General features: G+C 36.5%; 2 protein-coding genes and 1 long non-coding RNA gene across 6 annotated transcripts; 2 read left to right on the top strand and 1 right to left on the bottom strand.

Annotated features, from left to right (window-relative positions):
* Positions 1-2,411: 2,411 nt before the first annotated feature.
* Positions 2,412-9,689, top strand: LOC108998714. Of its 3 annotated transcripts, XR_004798343.1 has the most exons (5): positions 2,412-2,841; positions 2,941-3,008; positions 3,311-3,543; positions 5,990-6,169; positions 9,587-9,689. XR_004798343.1 is itself a non-coding variant. In XM_035685489.1 (4 exons), exons 1-4 carry the CDS (start codon positions 2,451-2,453, stop codon positions 5,175-5,177), a joined length of 720 nt encoding a protein of 239 aa, XP_035541382.1. In that variant the 5' UTR covers positions 2,412-2,450; the 3' UTR covers positions 5,178-5,611. The 3 variants fall into 3 exon arrangements, 1 of the variants encoding a protein (XP_035541382.1); XR_004798344.1 differs by lacking the exons at positions 5,990-6,169; positions 9,587-9,689 and adding an exon at positions 5,150-5,611 and having other exon boundaries at positions 3,311-3,611; XM_035685489.1 differs by lacking the exons at positions 5,990-6,169; positions 9,587-9,689 and adding an exon at positions 5,150-5,611.
* LOC108998715 lies at positions 6,835-9,621 on the bottom strand. 2 transcript variants are annotated; one of them, XR_004798346.1, is made up of 3 exons: positions 9,563-9,621; positions 7,623-9,226; positions 6,835-7,334 (listed from the first exon to the last, which is right to left on the bottom strand). It is a non-coding gene; the product is annotated as an uncharacterized LOC108998715 (long non-coding RNA). The 2 variants fall into 2 exon arrangements; XR_004798345.1 differs by lacking the exon at positions 9,563-9,621 and having other exon boundaries at positions 6,835-7,162; positions 7,254-7,334; positions 7,623-8,931.
* On the top strand, positions 9,563-18,287 carry LOC118344533 (GTPase Der-like). The gene is made up of 3 exons (XM_035685490.1): positions 9,563-9,745; positions 14,587-14,628; positions 18,081-18,287. Exons 1-3 carry the CDS (start codon positions 9,569-9,571, stop codon positions 18,147-18,149), a joined length of 288 nt encoding a protein of 95 aa, XP_035541383.1. The 5' UTR covers positions 9,563-9,568; the 3' UTR covers positions 18,150-18,287.
* The last annotated feature ends 1,757 nt before the right edge of the window (positions 18,288-20,044 follow it).

The raw sequence follows: 20,044 nt of genomic DNA, 5'->3' as shown, positions 1-20,044 counted from the left end.
ATAAAAACAAGGCACCGTTTGGTTTCACACATAGTATCAATGGCTTATCTTGTAATATCTGAATATTATTTAAATATAAATATTATTTAATTTAAAATTTTTTAATTTTTTTTATATAATTATTATAACTTTTTCAAACTTTTAAATAAAATATAAAAAATAATTTCATTTTTTTAAATCTCAAACAAAAAATTAAAAGTTAAAATATTTTAACTTTATAATATTTTTATTCAACTTTTTATCTTTTCTTTCTCAAAATCTCATAAAATATATTAATTCAAATTATTTCATTACTATTTACAAACTATCTCACTATTATTCATATATTTTTCATCTCATCTCATCCGTATAACTATATGAGGCCTAAAATTAACAAATGAGTGGAAACTCGAAATTTCTACAAACCTTGAGATTATTTTAGGTTTCAACCCCAACTTAGGAAAACCAATTCAAATTCAAATTTTATGCACAACTAAATGAGAATTATGCTGAAGACATCCCCAAAATTTTTCCCATAATCTGTGATGCTTTAATAAACCGTGGGCCACACCAATCATATTACTAATTTTAAATTTTGAGTATTTGGAATGGTATCAAATAAATTAATTCATAAAATAGATAGTAAAAAAAAAGTTCCCAAACCAGGCGCCATAGCTATTTTTTTGAAAAGATTAATAATAATTAGTAGAGACTTAGGGCTCGTTTTGATTTAAAGATGAGTTGAAATAATTTGTGAATAGTAATGAGATTGTTGAATTGAGATGATTTTTGAAAAATTTGTGTGTTTGGATTAAGAAGTGAGATGAGATGGTTTAACTTTTTGGATATTTGATACACATTGGCTCCCACCAATTATAATTTTGTTTTATAAATTAACTTTTGCATTGTGCACGTATCACATGCACCACCCATTGCATGCACAGTGAAATAAAAAATGCATGTAACATCATGAGCCTCCAACCATGAGCCTGGTGATTGTCGGTGCCTTCTACCGCAGCGGGAATGGTCATTGACCCACGAAGGTCGTGCTCACCGTGGCCCCGAGCCACGATGACCATGAACATAGAGTGCATCCGTGAGGGGAAGGGCGGGCAGCGGGTGCACATTGTTGTGCACCCAAAGAGGCCCTCCCCTTGTCATCCATGGGCGGGCAGGCCACGGACTGGCCAACACTAGGATGATTGGTGTTTTATATCATAGGCAAGGTGTCCATCGACTGCCAAGGCGACGCAGTCACCACCAACTTCCCCACCGGTCGTTTTATGCTGAGGATGCCAGTGGCTTCAACTGGACATGCCGGCGTTTTCTATCACTAAGATGATGGTCCTCGACAACAAAAAGTGTTGGTGCGACCATCCCCACCAGTCGCACAATAGCAGACTCCAGATCTCATCACGAGTTTCTTGTCCAAGGATGGAGGATCTTGCCACCCTCCCTCGGCCACGAGCTTTTTGCCCACAAAGTGGCTGAGGCGCTTCTCAACCATGGAAGACCCTCGCCATCCTCCCTCGTTCACAACATGCTTTTGCCACCACGACTATTTTCTCCCCTCACCATAGCTAGCAAGCTTCTTGCCCAGTGGACTCCATCACTGCGAGAACTTCACTTTGTCGTTAGTGAATTGAGATGATTTTCAATCTAATGAAGTAAAACAAAGAGTTTGGATTGGAGAGTATCTCTCCATACAAAGTGAGATGAGATGATCTTATCTCATCTATGAATCCAAATCACGTCTTAGTAGATTTAATATGACAAAATCTAATTAATTTTTCCGCCATAGACAAGAATAACACCTCATTCTTACTACTAGAGACTGAATATGATACAAACAAAATAATTTGGAGAGATTTTCTTCACCAAAATAATTTAGAAATTTAAAAAGTGTCTGTTATTTTTCTAATTTTCAATTTTCTCAAGAACCAAACAAACTAATAGAAAAAAGGAAAAAAATAATGAAACTCAAGAGATCCACATGTAAGGAGGGAAATGAGAAGCCAATGAAAAAATAATACTCAGCAGCTTAACCCAATCCAAACAAAGAAATCTACCGAACGGGTTGACTTATTAATGATCCGTTAATGAATCGTATCTTAACGAATCAATCCGTTTTGATCCAAATCTACTAACATTAAATTCAAAACTATTAATTTAATGTCCTATTTGTGTTGGATTAACAGATCATGTCATATGATCACCCCTAGAACTGAGTAGGCGTAATGATATTATATATATATACTACAAGATTTTGTTTTAGGTTTGGGCCGGGCCAGGGCCTATACTCAGGCCCATATAAAAGGGCCAGGATCTGTTCAGGACTTTTAGTAAGGTTTCGAGATAGGTAAAAGGAGTGGTATACCTGGATAAACCTCTCGACTCCGCTAAACCGCCAAACCTTTCCATTTGTCAAAATACACATTCACTAGCTGAAAGCTTTGCCACCCGGACAAAAAATGGTGGCTCTGGAGCTCTTCCACTCCTCCACTCTCTCTAAAACCCTTTCCCTCCTCTCCCCATTGGCATTTCCCAAAACTCCCCTTCCTCCCTCCCTCTTCCCTCCAACTCTCCGCTCTCTCTCCCTCTCTCCCCTCCCCCCCTCTCTCCCAAAACGTTCTTTTCTTCCCCATTGCCTTTCCCGCTTCCCTCACGCCAACCAACAGCAAGAAGAACAAGTAAAAGAGGAGCTAGAAGAAGAGGAACTCGAAGAATTCGGCGAGGACGAGGAAGAAGGCGATGAATCCAAAGGCCAGGATTTTTCGGATGTCGACGTCGATGCTCTCGAAGAAGAAGCGAGATATGCGTTTCTTCAATACTCTAGCTCGTTGTCGCGTGAATTGAGAATCGGTTAGTCAGGACTTTACGTTCTGTGTGATTTGAGCATGTATTGTGTGTGTGTGTGTGTATTCATTTATGCTTGTGTTTGTGTATGTGAGTTGATTTCAGAGGACGAGGCGGATGATCAAACCCGCAGGAATCAAAAAGGGGGAAGGCGTAAAACTACGACTACAAGTGTTAGTAGCATCCTTTTGACAAGCCGTTATCGTAATATTTGTCTACGTGAAAAACTTGAGAACACAAAATTCCACTATTTGCAAATATCGCTTATATTTTCCGTTATATTTATCAAGTTTACCGCTGAATTAAAAAGAGAACCACAAGACCTTTCAAGTTCGAGTGATGGAATTTCTTTTTTGATCAGTGAAGTGATGGAATTAAACTGATATTTCTTGATGATGCTTAATGGGAACTTTCTCTTTCGAGTTGAAAAGGAAAATAGTAGTTGCTTGCTAAAATTTGAAAACTTGACGTGCTGATCCCCGACCATCTTCTTCCGAGGGTTACAATTGTTGGAAGGCCAAACGTTGGTAAATCAGCATTATATAATCGTCTTGTCGGGTTACAATTATTGTTAGCTTTTCGCCCGCAGCGGATGATTGCTGAGTGGCTGCAGAAGAACCACTCAAATAAGTTTGTCATTCTTGCAGTTAACAAGTGTGAATCTCCTCATAAGGGAATGATGCAAGCATCAGAATTTTGGTCCTTTGCGTGAGTTTTTCTTTTACAGAAAGAGTATTGGAATTCTATCAAATGGCAGGCGCATATTAGTTAATAATGTGAGTTGTCTATTTATAAAACGATGATTCATTTCGTACACATATATAATGTTACAAGCTTGTGGTTATTTGTGTTATTGCACTATTTTATTACATATGTGCATGACTGTGAAATTACACCTTAAACACCAAGTAGCATCAGTTCTTGTGCTGCATAAAATGTGATAACATCAAGCCTGTACTGTAACACCTGACACTTGAACTGCATTAGTTTCTTAATAAACACAATGATTTTTGTTTCGACACTGTCTTGTACTGCTATTTGATAGCACTCTCTGGGTTAACATCAAAATCTGTCACTTGGTTGAGCTTTGTGATATTTGATCGATGGAGTAATGCTGTTCTTTTGCAATTTTTTTCCCCTGGTTAAAAGTCACTTATGCATTTAAATGGGAACTGATTTCTTGACGGTAAAAAGCTTCCATCTTAAAATGCATAAGAAACACAGTTGTCTGTCATAAAGCTTTCACTCTTGAGCAGGTTTTTTTGTCAAATTTTCATGTAGTTTGTCTGCTGTACTTTGTTGGTTTTGGTGGAGGGGGTCTCAATGATGACAATTGTCAAAAAAAGAAGGTGGGCAGAGAGAATATTGTTTTTTTCCATTTTTCTTCTTCCTGTGATTGTTTTTCAGTTTCTGAAAATTTGTTCCTTAGACAAGCACAGGAAACGGTATTAGGACTAGATGTCTTTCCTCCACTGAAAAGTGGCAGTGATTGATACTGATGACATAAGTTCAATTAGGGGTGAAAATGTTTCGGTCTGGACCGAATTCAGCCCTAGTCAGCTCGGTCCATGGTGTCTCTAAAATTCGGTTTTAGGTCTGGTCCCGGGGTGTGGTTTTTTGGACCGGACCGAAACCAACCGAATCACTTACATTAAATATTTTTTTATATATAATATATCATTTTATATAGTAGTTGTATAAGTTAATTATGTAATTTTCTCTAATCTATCACCATTGACCATATATAATGTAAAATAATATTCGCTATCAATTAACTAATATATCATACAATAAATCATATGATAATATATGTTATTATATGTAGATACATACTCTACTAAAGTACTAAGTTAGTAGCTATTAACATCATAAATATATTATATAATTATAATTAATTATTTTTAATTAGTTAGTTACCTATTCCACATTAAGAGCTCACTTAATTTTGATTTTACTGATTTAATTAATTTTTTGTATTAATTAATCTACCAAAAAAGAAAAGATGAAAAAAATGTGCTTGTCTCATATGGACCGAATTGGACTGACCAGACCGGTAGTCCTTATGGTAATTGAAAAAGGGTGGACTGAAATTTTTGGTCCTTGACCCCACCCCAGACCGGACCGATTGCACCCCTAAGTTCAATCACTCTGGGCATTCTAATAATCACTTAAGTGTAATCCTTTTTTTAATTGTTGGATATGTTGTCTTTCTAATGATGAATCGTCATTTTAAATGGTTATACAACTCCTTGCTAAAAGTAGTCATAAATATGATTTTCTCGCCTTTTAACATTACATGGATTTTTTTTGGCAGACTTACAGGTTTTTCCAAGACAAGTTGAGTGACTAAAAATTTAGATGGACATAATTTCATTATTTTGGTAACGAAATTCAAGTTTCTCCATTCCAATGTCAAAGTAATGTCTCCAAGTGCTGATACTTGCATTTTATCTCTGGGATCTGTTTAGTATCTACTCTCTCTCTCTCTCTCTCTCTCTCCCTCCCTCTGTGTGTGTGTGTGTGTGTTTGTGTGTCGACAGTCTTGGCTATCTACCAATACATTCGATTTGTAGTATATCTTTCATTATTAACACAATCTGTTTGTATCATTGGCATTGTAGCATATATGTGGTGGACTTAAATTCTCTATTTCTTCATGAATCTGGTTCTAATTACCTCCTTTTTTGGTTGATCAACTTGCTTTTCCCCACTTCCCATATCTGCTCTGTCTGGGACGGGAACTGGAGATCTTCTTGATCTTGTTTGTTCAGGACTTCAAAAAATTGAGGTTCGTCCATTGACAAGTTGAACTATGAATGTTGTATTAGTACTGAGTCTTGATCAAATTGGCTATCTTCAACTGTTTAACATCTATTGATCATGGTTAAAGGATCAATGTTTGGAATCTTTTCATGGTACGCTTGTTGATAATTTCATGGGTACAAGTCTTCTGTAGCTTGCAATTTTAAAAAAAATATTGCACCTTCTGGCCATTAAAAACTGTAATGTACACACTTGCTTCCCTTCCCTCTCCCTCCTTCCCAAAAAATAGGGAGGAAGAAAAGAAGATATAAGCGATTCATAAGCCTGTACATCTCTTGTGCATTTAAATTGTTTTTTATTTCTTATATCATCTGCTTATTCTTGTATATAGGGTCCAGAGAATCTTGAGGTATAATATTATGTTCCTGCAATTGCCATTGTTGGCCGACCGAATGTTGGTAAGAGTAGCATTTTGAATGCATTGGTTGGAGAGGATAGAACAATTGTTAGCCCAATCAGTGGTACTACTCATGATGCTATTGATACTGAATTTACTGCACCGGATGGCCAGGTTTGATTAGTTTACAATTTCGATTTGTCATTGACCGCTACTACAGTTGTGTTTCTGCTATTACTTTTTAACTTCTGTACAGCTAGGTGTATTTTATTATTGGTATGAGCCAAATAATCCATATCATTTTTTCATACCTCCATGAATGGAGATTTCAGATTCTATCCTATTTATGCGTCCCAATGTTGGGAATTGCTATACCAAAATATGTCAAGTAAATAGGACATTTCTAGAATATGCTTATAATAATTTATTTTGGGCTGCACGTTGATGCCCTTAGCTGGTTATCTCAAGGTTTTCTTGTTTGTTTTTTCTCGTTTAATATGGAAATATAAGAATGGGGCTTGCTTATTGAGTAATATGATCTCAAGTTTGTTGGTTTGCATGAATTAACAATGTATTGTGCTATCAGACCAGTCCTCTTTATGTGCTTCAATATGCTTGAATAGGAGACTAAGAGCATTGGCAATGGCCTAGCCATTGCCAAGTCCAAAATTTAGCTAGAATCTCAACTTTTAACTATGACATCAACTTTTAGCTAGGTGAACCCACATTGGACTAGTCATCTTAAAATCAAAATAATAATATTATATTATATATTTTAATAATATTTGACAATTTATTTTTTTTATTTTTTATTTATTTTGCAAATACTCTTCATATAATACATTTTGCCAACCCTTCACACCCAAGAATCATATATACAAAGATGCCAACCTTTCTTCTACCCAACCCTTCAAAGAGTTGTTACTGTCACAGGGAAAGATGAATCCATGATATCTAGAATTATACATAAAAGGCTCAGAATCTGTAGAGGTCCCCTAAAACCACCTTTATTATCAAAGTTCACGGGCTGCCTTCTCAAGAAATTCCTTGGCAGCTATTTGAACCGATTGTTTTTCAGATGATTGATACTTCCGCTTCTATTGGACACTCCTCTAGATACTTCATCTTTGGCCCCTCTCCTCTACTAATATTTCTCATACTTAGCTTCTGGTGTACAAAAAATGAGCAATCCCTCAATGCAAAGAGCTAAAAATGGTTAAAGATTCATGAACATAAAAATTAGAAAAGAACAATTTACCTGGGGTCAGGTCAGGGAAAGAATGCTCAATAAAACGTGTTGCTGCCTGATAATTCAAGGTAGTAGAGGGTCGAAGTGGTGCTTGAAGAAAAAATTCAAAATCACGCAATCAGTTAAGAGGAAAATAAACTACAGCCAACACAAGAATATTGTCATTAGAAAATGAGATTCTAAAAAAAAATCAAATTTGAGCATATGATAGTATGCTCTGCATATTAAATGACCCAGCCCAGTCACTTTCATCTTAAAATAAAGTAAAATCTTCATAGTAAGATTAGGAGTGCCCTTGCACTTGCAGCACCATTCACGATGACATTTTAAGATGAGAAATTTACAACAAATGTCAAAATTTCAAAGAGACAAATGTACCTTTACTCAAGTCTATGAACCTCTCTAGTTTGTCCTGATACAAGCTTATCTTTCCTACATCACATGGGCAGGGGAAAAAACAGTTTAGCAAGACCTAACGTCAAAAGTTCAAAATAGTTTGAATCAAACAATCAAATCCAAAAAGCAAATTATACAAGTGCAAATAATGAGCCCTTTATCTCCCAAATGTACAGACCAACAGAGAAACCAGAGCATTATGATAACCATACTCTAACATCAAATACAAATATACAAATTATCATATGCTGAAGCAAAGAATCAAACACAAATCCACAGTATGAGAATACTGTTACTGGAAGAATGGTATAATGTTCCTACATGCAAAACTTTCTTTCCTACAGTTTCTTTACATACCTTCACACATGTCTTCAGACGTATTTACACACATATCTTCACACATGAAAATGAGATGGGATATATATGTTTTTAATATTTTTCTTCAGGTCAGCAAACAGAAAAATGCCCATTTCTAGACAACAAACAGGGTTCGTATTTTCATCTTCACTCTTGAAACCAGTAGTAGCATGCAAAATTAATTAAAAACCATACACTCAAGAAACAAATAAGAGCTCCACTATAATAAGACACTTGATTCACCACTAAACTGCATCAAACAACCACCTGCAGCCACTTTTCTAGGACTATCCAATATAAATGGCAGCATATTATACACCAAACAGACACCAATCATTCACAAAAAAAAAAAACAAACCCAACAAAGTCAATTCCCTTATCTCAAGGTGAACCACATTATTAAATTAGTAGAACATGCATTTGTGTAGTTCTACTTCATGACTTCATTATGGACCTAGATTGAATATAATTAGTACTGACTAGCAAAATATAATTTTTTATTTGTATATATGTGTGTGTATATAGTTCATCAGAGTATTAAAACTTTGGAGGTGGATATTTCATATATGTGTGTGTGTGTGTGTGTGTGTGTGTGTGTGTGTGTGTGTGTGATGATGCTGGAAGATCACCAAAAATCCATGAGCAATGAGCATGAATATCAAGTAAGAGGCCTCTGATCTTCTGTTTGATTAACTAGCTCTCAATTAATTTAATCTGGTGGTCCAAAGACTATATATACAACTTGATGGCAGATTACAGCTCGATCGAGCTGATCATGGCATTAATTTATGGGCGTACCCTGATCACGACATTGTTCTTAACCCATATGCATAGATATATGCAGCCTAGCCAGTAGTTATACATATTAATCTTAGCAATTACTTAATTTTCAGAGATCCAGCCGTACTTACATTTCGTGGATGTTGTATAGGGTAGAGCCCAGCCGATTTGTGGATGAATTTGTAGTGCCTTCTGGATGATTCGTGGAGCCAAGCCGATTCAATAATTATTTGTCCTGGGTAGCAAATTGGCAGGTAATTTATGTTGAAGAATCGGAGAAGAGGGAAAGAAGAGACGGCACGGAGAAGAGGAAGAGAGACTTACGTTGAAGACCACGAAGACGATGGCTTTTGGCTGGAGAATGCGACCACTGGAGAGAAGGGGACTCTGCGGTCTGGGGAAGAATGGGGCTGAAGGAAAATTTCTTGCGGAGAAGAAAGGAGCGAAGACTGTTTCGGGAGAAAGAAAAAAATATAGAAGAAACGAGGGTTTTGGGATGAAGAAGAAAAAAACCAAGGGAACGAAAGAGCGGACAGAGAAATGATAAAAAATTAATTTGGTGTGTAAACAGTCTCTCTCCATACTTGGCGAGCTGCTAACAATTACTGTAGCAGATATGTTAAACTTTATAAGTTTAGCTAGGCCAATGCTGGGGTTTTTTTACACTTTCCCTCTTTAATTTGAACTTGCATTGGCAAATGGCTAGGCCATTGTCAATGCTCTGTAAATCTATGAATCATCAATCAAAGTGAAAAATGTTTTCAGTAAACTTAGATCTCACTTACTTTAAAATGTTTGCTTGTTTTCAGAAGTTCTGGCTTATTGATACTGCTGGAATCAGAAGAAGGGCAGCTGTAGCTTCGTTAGGCGGTATGACAGAGACTTTATCAATGAATCGAGCATTTCGTGCAATCCGTCATTCTGATGTCGCTCTTGTCATTGAAGCCGTGGTTTGTATCACAGAACAGGTACTTTGGCCATGTATCTTTCTGGGTCGTAAGCTCCATAATGCTGTAAGAATGTACTTAGTCGACACCATAATTGACTCCACCAATAGATTAGCCCAACCTCCTTGGATTTACTTGAATCCGATTACAACTCACATCACCATTCATATTCATAATCTCGGCACATAAAAATACCAACCCACATTTCCGACCACCAGAGACATGTATGCCCAAATTACCTTTTCAATATCAGTACACCTAAAGCAAACAACCCCACAAAACTTAATTCTCCCTCTGTCCAAATATGCTCAACACAGACCTTAACTCAAACCAATACCGATTTCCAGGACGTGAATATACACTTGATCAAGCACTGGCATTAACCCAACAACAGCACAATAAATTCCACTCCAGCCATGAATACATATATTACAATGGAAAAGTCTTTTTGCAAGTGAGTTTGCACACCAAATTGTGCACCGATACTGACATGTAAGGCATCCGTTTAATGAAACGGTGCGAATTGAAGATAAAAATGATTTTCGTAAGACAGATGACCTTTTATTCTCTCAAAATTTTTCTTCTTTTGTATTTCTTTTCAATAAAAAAATCATGTCAGCTTCGGTACGCGGTTTGGCTCCCCAGACCGCTTGTACCTAACAAGACTCTATTACAATATTTCATAAACACTCACTGCCTAACGTGTCAACCCATCTAACTGTGTTCAACCACGACATTAATAGGTTTACACCACAAAACCCATTCTACGCATTATGACAAATTGGATGCAACACCCCAAACAAATGTCAATCAAATAACAACCCGAAACCTAGCTTCCCGTGCAAAAACCCTATTTCCATCTGCTAGCCGACTCTTTGAACCTTCTAACTTATTCCACATTTATACATCGTCTCCCAAACAAAGCTATAAAATCGTCCAAGCTTCAAAAACTAAACCAGAATTTTCGATTCCAACCAAATACTGCTCTAGAGCGCCACCCCTCCCTCACAAATTTAAGGCCCAACACCGATAAAACTCTAAAGCAAAGTTCTGAATCCATAAACTATTTGGCCAAACTGAACTATACATTCCCAACGCTAACCTTCCAAGCATTAATCTATATATATTTTCAAGCCTACATTTACCTCCAAACCCAATAACCATCTTAGCTGAAACAAATCTGTAACCCCAAAAAACATAATTCTAACAATCTAGAAACCAAAGTGTTGCAAAGTATGGAATTTACCTTGGGTTGAATTGGTCTGAGTAGGCTATGGCATAACGGGTTGGGAGTGGTGAGCAGTGGGGCTCCATGCTGTAAAGCCTGTTGGATCATTGTGGTTTGATGTAACACGTCGGTGGAGTGAAACAAAAATCTCACTTTGAGGGGAGAGGATCCTCCAGGAAGATGGAAAGAATATTGAGAGAAAATAAGAGTCTGAATTGTATTTTTTTGCATAAAAAATCACAAGTCCCTTCTCAAGGAATATATCCCTGATTCCCCATAACAGAATTAGGCACAAGAGTTACCCGTGGTGCATCTAAGAAAAATAACAAACAAATATAAAGGGCCCATTAGCCCAAAAGGGTTTAGTAGACCATATAACTAGTGGACCAAAGTCCTTACAACAACTATTAACGAGATCAAACCATAATAAAAAATAATTAAGGCCTAGAGGCCCATGCTGCAGCCCATGAAGTAGCCCAGCCAACTGTCTATGTACTTCAAGCTCCCAACCTTAATTCTTCTAAGTCCCGACCTCCTTCTATCTCTTACCACTTCATCTTAACAACCCTAAGCCTTCTCTTACCATGCCGTCGACCCTTGGTAGTCATCGCAGTCAATGGCCCAGAGTGTTACATTTGAATGGAGGGCATGTGGCTGAGATGCTTGGTGGCAAGCTCGGAGCAGTGAGTGAGAATAACACAGGCAAATATGAGAGATGAAACAAAGAGGAGAGAGAGAATGAGGAGGAGCTTATCGGCCTGGAGGCACACAACAGCAACAAGGCCTGTTGTGTTGGCGCCAAGGAGTGCGATAAAAGCGTGACGCCGGTAGAAGAGAAAACAATGAAGGATGACAGAGGCGTTCAATGTTGTTTCCTAGCATGGTGGAAAGTGGTGCTTGTGGTTGGAGGGCACAACCTGATGAGAGGGAGGCGGAGAAGATAGAGGACAGACAGAGTGAGAGAGAGAAACAGGGGGAAATAGATGAGAGAGAGAGAGAGAGAGAGAGAGAGAGGAGCATGGAGCTGTCGTATTGTTTATTACTTTGCAAATAATTTTTTTTCGTAGTATAAGGTTTTTTTTTCGTGAATTTGTTGTATATTTTATTATTTTATTTTAGATTTGTATTTTTTGTGAATTTGTATACATATATATATATATATATATTTTTTACTACTGGGTTTGCGGTGGAAGGGGGTGGACAGACCAAGGGTCCGATCTCACCCATCTGTGTGCGGGGAGTGGGGTGCGGAAAGGGGACAACTCTGTATCGTGGGTGCGAGTAGCACCTACTGGGGGCGATTGATGGCTGGGGGAATAAAAAGGGAAGAGGGAAATAGAGGACTTGTAAAACAGTGCGTTTTACATATTTTTTTTTTCTTTTTTATAAAATTGGACTGGACTTGTCTTTATATGTAACAACCCGATCCTAAGATTAGGCCATAAAATAAAATTTATTTCATATAGCTATAAATATTATTATTATCATTATTATTATTTTAGCAGATTTTTATGTTATTAATAAATTGTTAATTTTAATAGAATTATTATCGTATTATTATTATTATTACTATTTAAGATTTTATTGTTATTAGGATAACTCTCATACTTTTAACTTCCACGTTTTCCCTTCTCGTTCTGCATGTCTCTACTCCCTTGCACATGCACGTCTCTTCTCCTAGGGTTTATTTTTTGGCTTTCTCTATCACTTGTATATTTATATATATATATATATATATATATATACGTATATGTATATACGTTTAGATCTTCTGCATGAAGAAACCTCGCGCCGTAGACTGAGAACCATTTCGAGCTTTGCCTAGCCCACGCTCAACCCCTCTACCAGTAGCACTGTTGACCTCGTTAGACCAAAATGAAAACCACCGTCGCATGGAATGACAGAAGAGCATGACTCTATTTTACTCTCACGGAACAAAGCATGCCCATGTTATGAAAATCGCATGGATACCGCTCAGTGAGACGCAACAACTGGAAAGGTCGTGACTCGACGACGGAACCACCGCGGCGACCCCACTGTGCAAACCATGCATGGCCGTAAAGGACCTCCGAGCGCTGTCACGTACACCACGCTGCGGCCTCTTTAGACAAGCACCTCGACGCAGCCTCCGTTCTAAATAACCAGCCACCAGAATAGCCGCCCCACAAGCCACAACCACCACCTTGCAGAAAACCAGCAACACTCATACACCACTGTCGCCCAGCCGCTGAAAAACCACCAACAAATACTCTGTTTTACTGTACTGAAACAAAGGAAGAATTCTTCCCACCGTGAGCCACAAGCTAGCCACCCACGTCGCCAGCTCCTCCGCGACACATGCCACCTGCACAGAGATCACCATTGGACCACCTCCCGTCCACCACAGAAAGCGTCGACCAACCCAACCCCGTCACACCCACTCCCTCTCGGTAATCTTTGCCGCTGCTCTCTCTGTCACTTTCGGTTGCTTTTCGTCTCCCTCTCTCAGCGTCGCACCACCACGGGGACCCTCCAGATGCGCCGCCGTAACCCCCGCCTGCCGCCAGAGCCATCGTGCCGTGCAGCCCTCTCGGTGAGTTTCGGAGGTCCTCTCTCTCTCGGTGTCGCACCACAACAGAGAAGCTGCTAGTTGCGTCGCCGTGACCCCCCTTGTCGCCTGAACCGCCGCGCAACCCATCTTTGTCGCATACTCTCTCTCAGTGTGCCCTCTATTTTCTCTTGCATGACTTCTCCTTATGTTTCTGTCCATGTGCCATAAAACCACCATGAAGCATTGTTTCACAACAGGCCCTTGGACCTTATGTATGCTGGGCTTATTAGATAAGCTTGTGTTTTAAAAAGTAAATTGGGCATGATCTTCAACAACTGTTTTAGTATTTTTATTGGGCTTAACATTAATATTTTTAAAGATGAGTTTTTACTTAAGTAAATATATTAGTCAAATGCTTATTTTATTAAGAAAGTGTTTAAGGAATTTAAAATGTGTTTTGAAGTATATTATAGAGCCTATTATTTTAGTTAATTTTCCTTTATCTATTTAGTCGGATGTTAATAAAATTATTATGTTATACTTTAAAAATAAATTAAGTAATAAGTTATGAGTGTTGAATAATATTATGATTGAGTCTACTTTTATTAATCGAATGTTTCCACCCATTATTTTAGATTCATATATATATATATATAGTTAAATTATATTGAAAGATTAGATATCATATTTCAGCAGTAAAAGTTGTTAAATTATTTTGAACGATTTATTAAATGAGATTCTTCTGTCTATTTTAATAGATGTTATAATTATGCTATTAAAGTTGTAGGTTGAAAATAGAGAAATATGTTAAAAATATTTAAATGATATTAATATTTATTAGATTTCTTATAAGATTTAATAATTATGTTAAGAAATGAAACTTAGTTTAAGAATTTAAGTTTTATGAATTATTTTAAAATAGCTCGAGTATTTTTACTAAATTATAAATTAGTATTTTAAATAATTTAAAATATCAGGATTTATTGAGTATTGTGTTAAACAAAATATTTATTTGACTATCTTTTAGATTGTGAATTTAATTAAGTAGGATATTAGTACATATTGTTCCCAAACAGATTTAGTAATAGTTATTATTGCGTATAGGTGTCGAGTTACGAAGTGATTTTCAGGAAGAAGCGCAGCGAGGTAAGTAATTTGATCATAAATTAGGATCATCACAGTTTAGCTTATATATAAGTATTATTCAAGCCAGGTCATTGACAACCATTATTTGTGAACCGCTCATGTCATATGCAAGCATGTCCTCTAACATAGCATACGATTATGTCATTTCGCATCATGTTCAAATTCAGAAGTTATAATAATGTATGTATTATGTCATGCATCTAATGTGTATAAGACAAATAAGCCATCTTAAATTCAAGTGCAAGATAAGATTAGATCAGTTAATAAGATGACCATTCAAATGCATGGTACTAATGCAGTTTAGTTCAGGGTGGATGTACAAGCCACGAACTCAGTCGTGGTCCACCATAGTTTGCCAGAATACTATCAGCGGCTCCCCTTGCGGCCGCGGGACGTGGGGCCGGTGCACAACCTCGCACATAGGGTTAAGTGTGTTGGTCAGTCAGATAAATCAGTTAATTCAGTTAAATCAGTCATACATAGCATAAGCATCAGTATGAACAGTCATGAATTTTAAGCTCAGCATGAAAGTTGTTATGAAAATCTTATGTTTATTACGTTTACGTTGTGATAGATTTCTTACTGAGTCATTGACTCATTTTAATTTGTTTTTACGTTTTTAACCACCCAGGTGAAGATGATAATTACGAGCAGGTAGACCAGGAATAAAAGGAGCAGTTAATTTTATTTTCGGACTTTCTAAAAATAAAACATGCTTTTATGACATGAATTTATTCAGTTTATTCATTTAATATTTTTAGAAAACATTTTTATTAGACAGTTTTTCTACAAAATAAATCCTAAGTTCATTTATTAAAAATGAGATTTCTTGCCGGGTTTATTTTATGAAAAACACGTGACACTCCTAGTCTACAGGAATGAAGTGTTACATGATCGGATTTGGACCTAATGAGCTAGTCATGACAGTTTCATTTTCCCCCTCCCTACCAAGTAAATGGAAAGACACTATGACCTAGTGGCCAGTGGCATCACACGCAAGAGGATTTTTCTCTTAATGGTTGAAACTGGAAAGTGTTTGGATTATAAAATTGTTGGAAAATCTCATTCTTTATAGGATAGTTATATTCTATTTAGCTTATACATTAGTTGGATCTCTGTCCAATTAAAATTTCTCAATCTCCCCAATCAATAAGGCAAGTTTACCCTCACCCCATCGCTGTCCTTTGGAAAAAAGCTCCAATCGGGTGGAGGAAGGAGCATGGTTTCTTCCTTTGTCCCATTTCCATTGAAAACATAAGTTTTTGATCATCTTTCCCATTTTCTTTGCTCCTTTTATGCATCTTTAAGTTAATTTTTAGTTTTGTAGGAAGTTGTTTATAGTCTCGATATGCTGACCTAAGATCCACTCTGACCACTAGGCATTATCCCTTCACACTCCTCTTGCCATCCTTGTTCTGGCGCTACCATCCTCATCTTGATCAGATGTGCACCCTCATGAGCCACACATGGATCTCACGCGCTATAACGTCCTCTCCCTCGAATATTCCAAAATGCAATCCATCCACCCCTGCAACACGCTTGCCTAACCTCTTCCTTTCCCCATACCTCTCCAACCAACCCTTGATGGCTGCCTACCTCGGTGACAGAACAAACAACCACCATGTGTTGACGCCCATGCTCCTCCATTTCAACTACTCATAGTCACTTGCTCCTCCACACTAGTTGAGTCACACATAGGTGCCATATTTAGATTTGTTTTGTGTATATACCCGAACACTTGATCTACTAAGACCTTTGAGATATTTAGCTTCCTCTCCATTTTTTTAAAAAGTTTGTGTGCACTTTATTTTGTCGAGAAGTGACCTTTGTCCACTACCATATACCGAGAAGGTGTAGGATGTAAGAATGGGAGTTCCTCAACTTTTGCCTTACAATTAGGGTTGTAAGACTATCGGTTCGGACCGAAAAAATTGATCGGACCGGAACAATAGTCTGACCGGACCGACCAATAAGACTATTGGTCGGTCTCAGGGTGTGGTTTTTTTGGACTAGACCGAGATCGAGATCAACCGAATGTGTATATATATTTTTAAATATTATATATATAATATTATTTTATATAGTAGTTGTATAAATTAATTATATGATTTTCATCCAATGGATCATCATTGACTATATATACAATGAAATTATTTAATATTCATCAACCATGTATAAAATATTAAAGATATCACTTAATTTTAATTTTACATTAATTTTTTGTATTAATTTTTCTATTAAAAAAAGGAAAAAAATGTTTATGGACCGAATCGAACTGACTGGACCGATAGCTAACTATCCAATCCGACAAAAATGATGAATCGAAATTTTCGATATGTGACTTTTCCAAAACCGGACCGGACCGATTACATCCTTACTTTCAGTAGTCAAACTTATTGCTCAATTTCTTACGACGGAAACTTCTTGCTGAGGATTACTCAAACTACTACGATGATTAGATGGCTTTAACAACTATCACTATGGCGACCAAAAATGGGACTGCGATATCTATTGGTGCCATTTTCCAATTTAATTTTTGTTTCTTGCATTGTATTTGCTGTTTTAGCCTTTTAGGGTGATTGGTGGGGGAACCCACCCCCTCCTTGTATGCTTTTTTAGTTAGTTAATGCAATCATTTGTCCATCATAAAAAAAAAAAAAATTGAGCGTAGTTTACCATGATTTGATCTTGAGAGATTTCTATCTTAGTGAAACTTACACAACATTCTCCATTCTTAGTTTAGCATGATGACCCCTTTGGACTTGAAAGTTCATGGATTAAAAAGTGTAAATTTAGATTATGGAGATCATCCATCAGCCCCAAAGATCAGAAATTACATTTGACTATTTTTACTTTGTAACCCTTAGTTTTCTGTACACTTGAAATGGACCGGTTTTGTTAATAGATTAATTAGGCATAGCTAGGCCTCTAGGTTTTGTTAATAAATTACATATTTTATTGCTGGGGAATGTTTCTTCTTAGGGACCCATTACACACTGATCAGTACTAAAGACTTCCAGAGCTGAATCCTTGGGCAATAAATAAGCCCCTTTGTTTTCAAGTTTCTGTTTCAATTAAAGCTCATGTTGTACGTTTAAGTTGCAGAAATATATGATCAATCCCTTCTTAATTAAGCTCTCCTGTTCTTTTCATATTGAAAGGTACTGATCATCCTCTGATCAAGCACTGCAATATATATATATATATATATATATATATATATATATATATATATATAAAAGAAGGGGACAAATACAGATTTCATTTTCATGATTTTCTTCTCGATCTCTACCCTACTAAAAAATTCCCTGTCTGTTCATTTCAGTGCTCTTTTTTTAATCAAATGACAAGTATCCTAATGGAATCTTTCTCGTATGGCCCCTCCTGCATGCATTATGAGATACCCTAGCTATTTTGATGACTTTGATAAGATTGCTTTGTTCCTTTACTAGGTTTTGAAGTACGCAAGGGATCATGGCCAATCTTCTTTCTTGGTTGGTCCATTACTCCTCTCATTCTAAAGGTATATATACATGATTTAGGTCATCACCAGGCTAATAAAAAACATGGGCATGCATGCAGAGCCAAAAGCTAGCTTTGTCTAGTTGGCAAATTAAGAGTAAAGAGAGAGCATGGAAAAAAAGTGTTAGCTACCTTTTCAGTACCTCTAATGTACTTCTTACGTACTCTTTCCTTATAGTTTACAGATTTTATATGTGTATTTTTATGGTCTCTGAGTTTTTTTTTTTTTTGGCTTTTTGAATAAAAGTGAAGCATCTTGAAGAAACTTTAAGCAATTAGTATGTTGGATCGGGGCTAGCTCTACCACGTTAATTAATGATGATTGACGATATTAATTCTATATTTTATTAATTTAATTTGTTAATGTTGTTGTTGATGATCATTTGCATTTAGTCATGTGATTAATCACGAGATCGTTTGAAAGACAAAGTAATGACGTGTTACTGACATTATAATTTGGAATATTAATTAATTAATAATGCTGACATGACTGCACAATTAATTATAAAATGTGTCACAATTTCTTCTCCGACTTCGTCAAAACAAATCCCACATTGCCACATTCGTGCAGATTCCATAATTACTGAATCTGATCTTATAGTACTACGTGTTTGATCCAATCCCGGTGACTCGTGATCTTACATTAATACCACATGATCTATTTCCACTGATCATTTACTAATTTGTTTGTACTGCCTGCCGCCTGCAACCTTTTGGACTTCCTTTCAACTTTGTGGCATCAAGATATATAGTAACTCATAAAGAAAATGTCATGAGAGAACAATGATCATATATATAATAATTATATTAATTAGGCTGAAAATGATCCGGATATATACAAAATATATATCATAGTACTGACATGATGTGGGCAAGATATTAGCATGAAATTAATTAATTAAAAACAAGCCAAAAAGATATATAGAAGAGGTATTCCAACATATATACACCCAAAAAATGGCTAATTCGAAGCAAAGAAACTAACAAACATTAATAATTGAGAAATCATGAGTACTACAAACAAGTTGTCATGAATTAAGCTCCCAATTAAGTGTCAACCAACATGCATTGAGCAGGTGATTTTTGATCAGGCATGCATCATGTCTATGATTGATTTGCTGTAATTAAATGCGCAGCTAGCTCGATCTTATATAGAAGTTTGGATTAAAGTTTACTTTGTTGTTGAACTGAACTGACGCTTGCATTGATCATATATACTACTCATGTGCATCATGTGGTTATTATAAGAAGGTACATCAAATGTTCAAGATTTAGCCTCCAATGGCTTATAGATGAGATAAATGAAGAAATTCATGAGTCTAACTTAATCTCATAAAATCGGTTCTACAAAAAATGATTGTTTATTTTTTATAAACATGTCCAAGACCTTGTCTATAGGCAATGTGAGATTATTCCTCAACACATTCCATCATGTGTAGGTCAGTATTTTTCTTGGTTTTTGTCACGGGGTAAGTAGTGTGGGTCCCTATTTGTCATGTGGCAGATTCTGATAAAATGAAGAAATTTATGGGTCTAATTTATCTCATAAAATTAGTTTTACAATATATGATTATTCATTTCTTATAAACATGTTCAAGATCTTGTTCATAGGTAATGTGAGATTATTTTTTAATAATTAACAACTCAAATTTGATGGAAAAGGAGTAAGAGGGTTTCATCGTGATCAAGAGAGAAGAAAATGAAAGAGGAAGAAGAAAGAAGAAGATGGAGGAGGATAGGATTCTATATATATATATATATATATATATATATATATATGTGATTGATAATTAGTTGAAGGCGGTCGTGTGGATGTACGTTTGTCTAGTTTAGACGATTCCCATGAATTAATCATGGTCCAATTGATGGATTGATTTCTTAAATTCTTCTTGGA

Source organism: Juglans regia, chromosome 14, assembly GCF_001411555.2.
Source record: "Juglans regia cultivar Chandler chromosome 14, Walnut 2.0, whole genome shotgun sequence".
In the NCBI taxonomy this organism is placed as follows: Eukaryota; Viridiplantae; Streptophyta; class Magnoliopsida; order Fagales; family Juglandaceae; genus Juglans; species Juglans regia.
Note: the sequence above shows the minus strand (reverse complement) of the source record. Positions and strands in the feature narration are given on the sequence as shown.

Excerpts from the sequence above, each read along its gene's own strand:
- LOC118344533 (XM_035685490.1), top strand. The coding sequence starts at position 9,569 with ATGTTTGCTTGTTTTCAGAAGTTCTGGCTTATTGATACTGCTGGAATC. Across the intron at positions 9,746-14,586 it reads TGGTTTGTATCACAGAACAG|GTGTCGAGTTACGAAGTGAT; the intron begins GTACTTTGGCCA and ends TATTGCGTATAG. Across the intron at positions 14,629-18,080 it reads TCAGGAAGAAGCGCAGCGAG|GTTTTGAAGTACGCAAGGGA; the intron begins GTAAGTAATTTG and ends TTCCTTTACTAG.
- LOC108998714 (XM_035685489.1), top strand. The coding sequence starts at position 2,451 with ATGGTGGCTCTGGAGCTCTTCCACTCCTCCACTCTCTCTAAAACCCTT. Across the intron at positions 2,842-2,940 it reads GTCGCGTGAATTGAGAATCG|AGGACGAGGCGGATGATCAA; the intron begins GTTAGTCAGGAC and ends AGTTGATTTCAG. Across the intron at positions 3,544-5,149 it reads TCAGAATTTTGGTCCTTTGC|ACTTACAGGTTTTTCCAAGA; the intron begins GTGAGTTTTTCT and ends TTTTTTTGGCAG.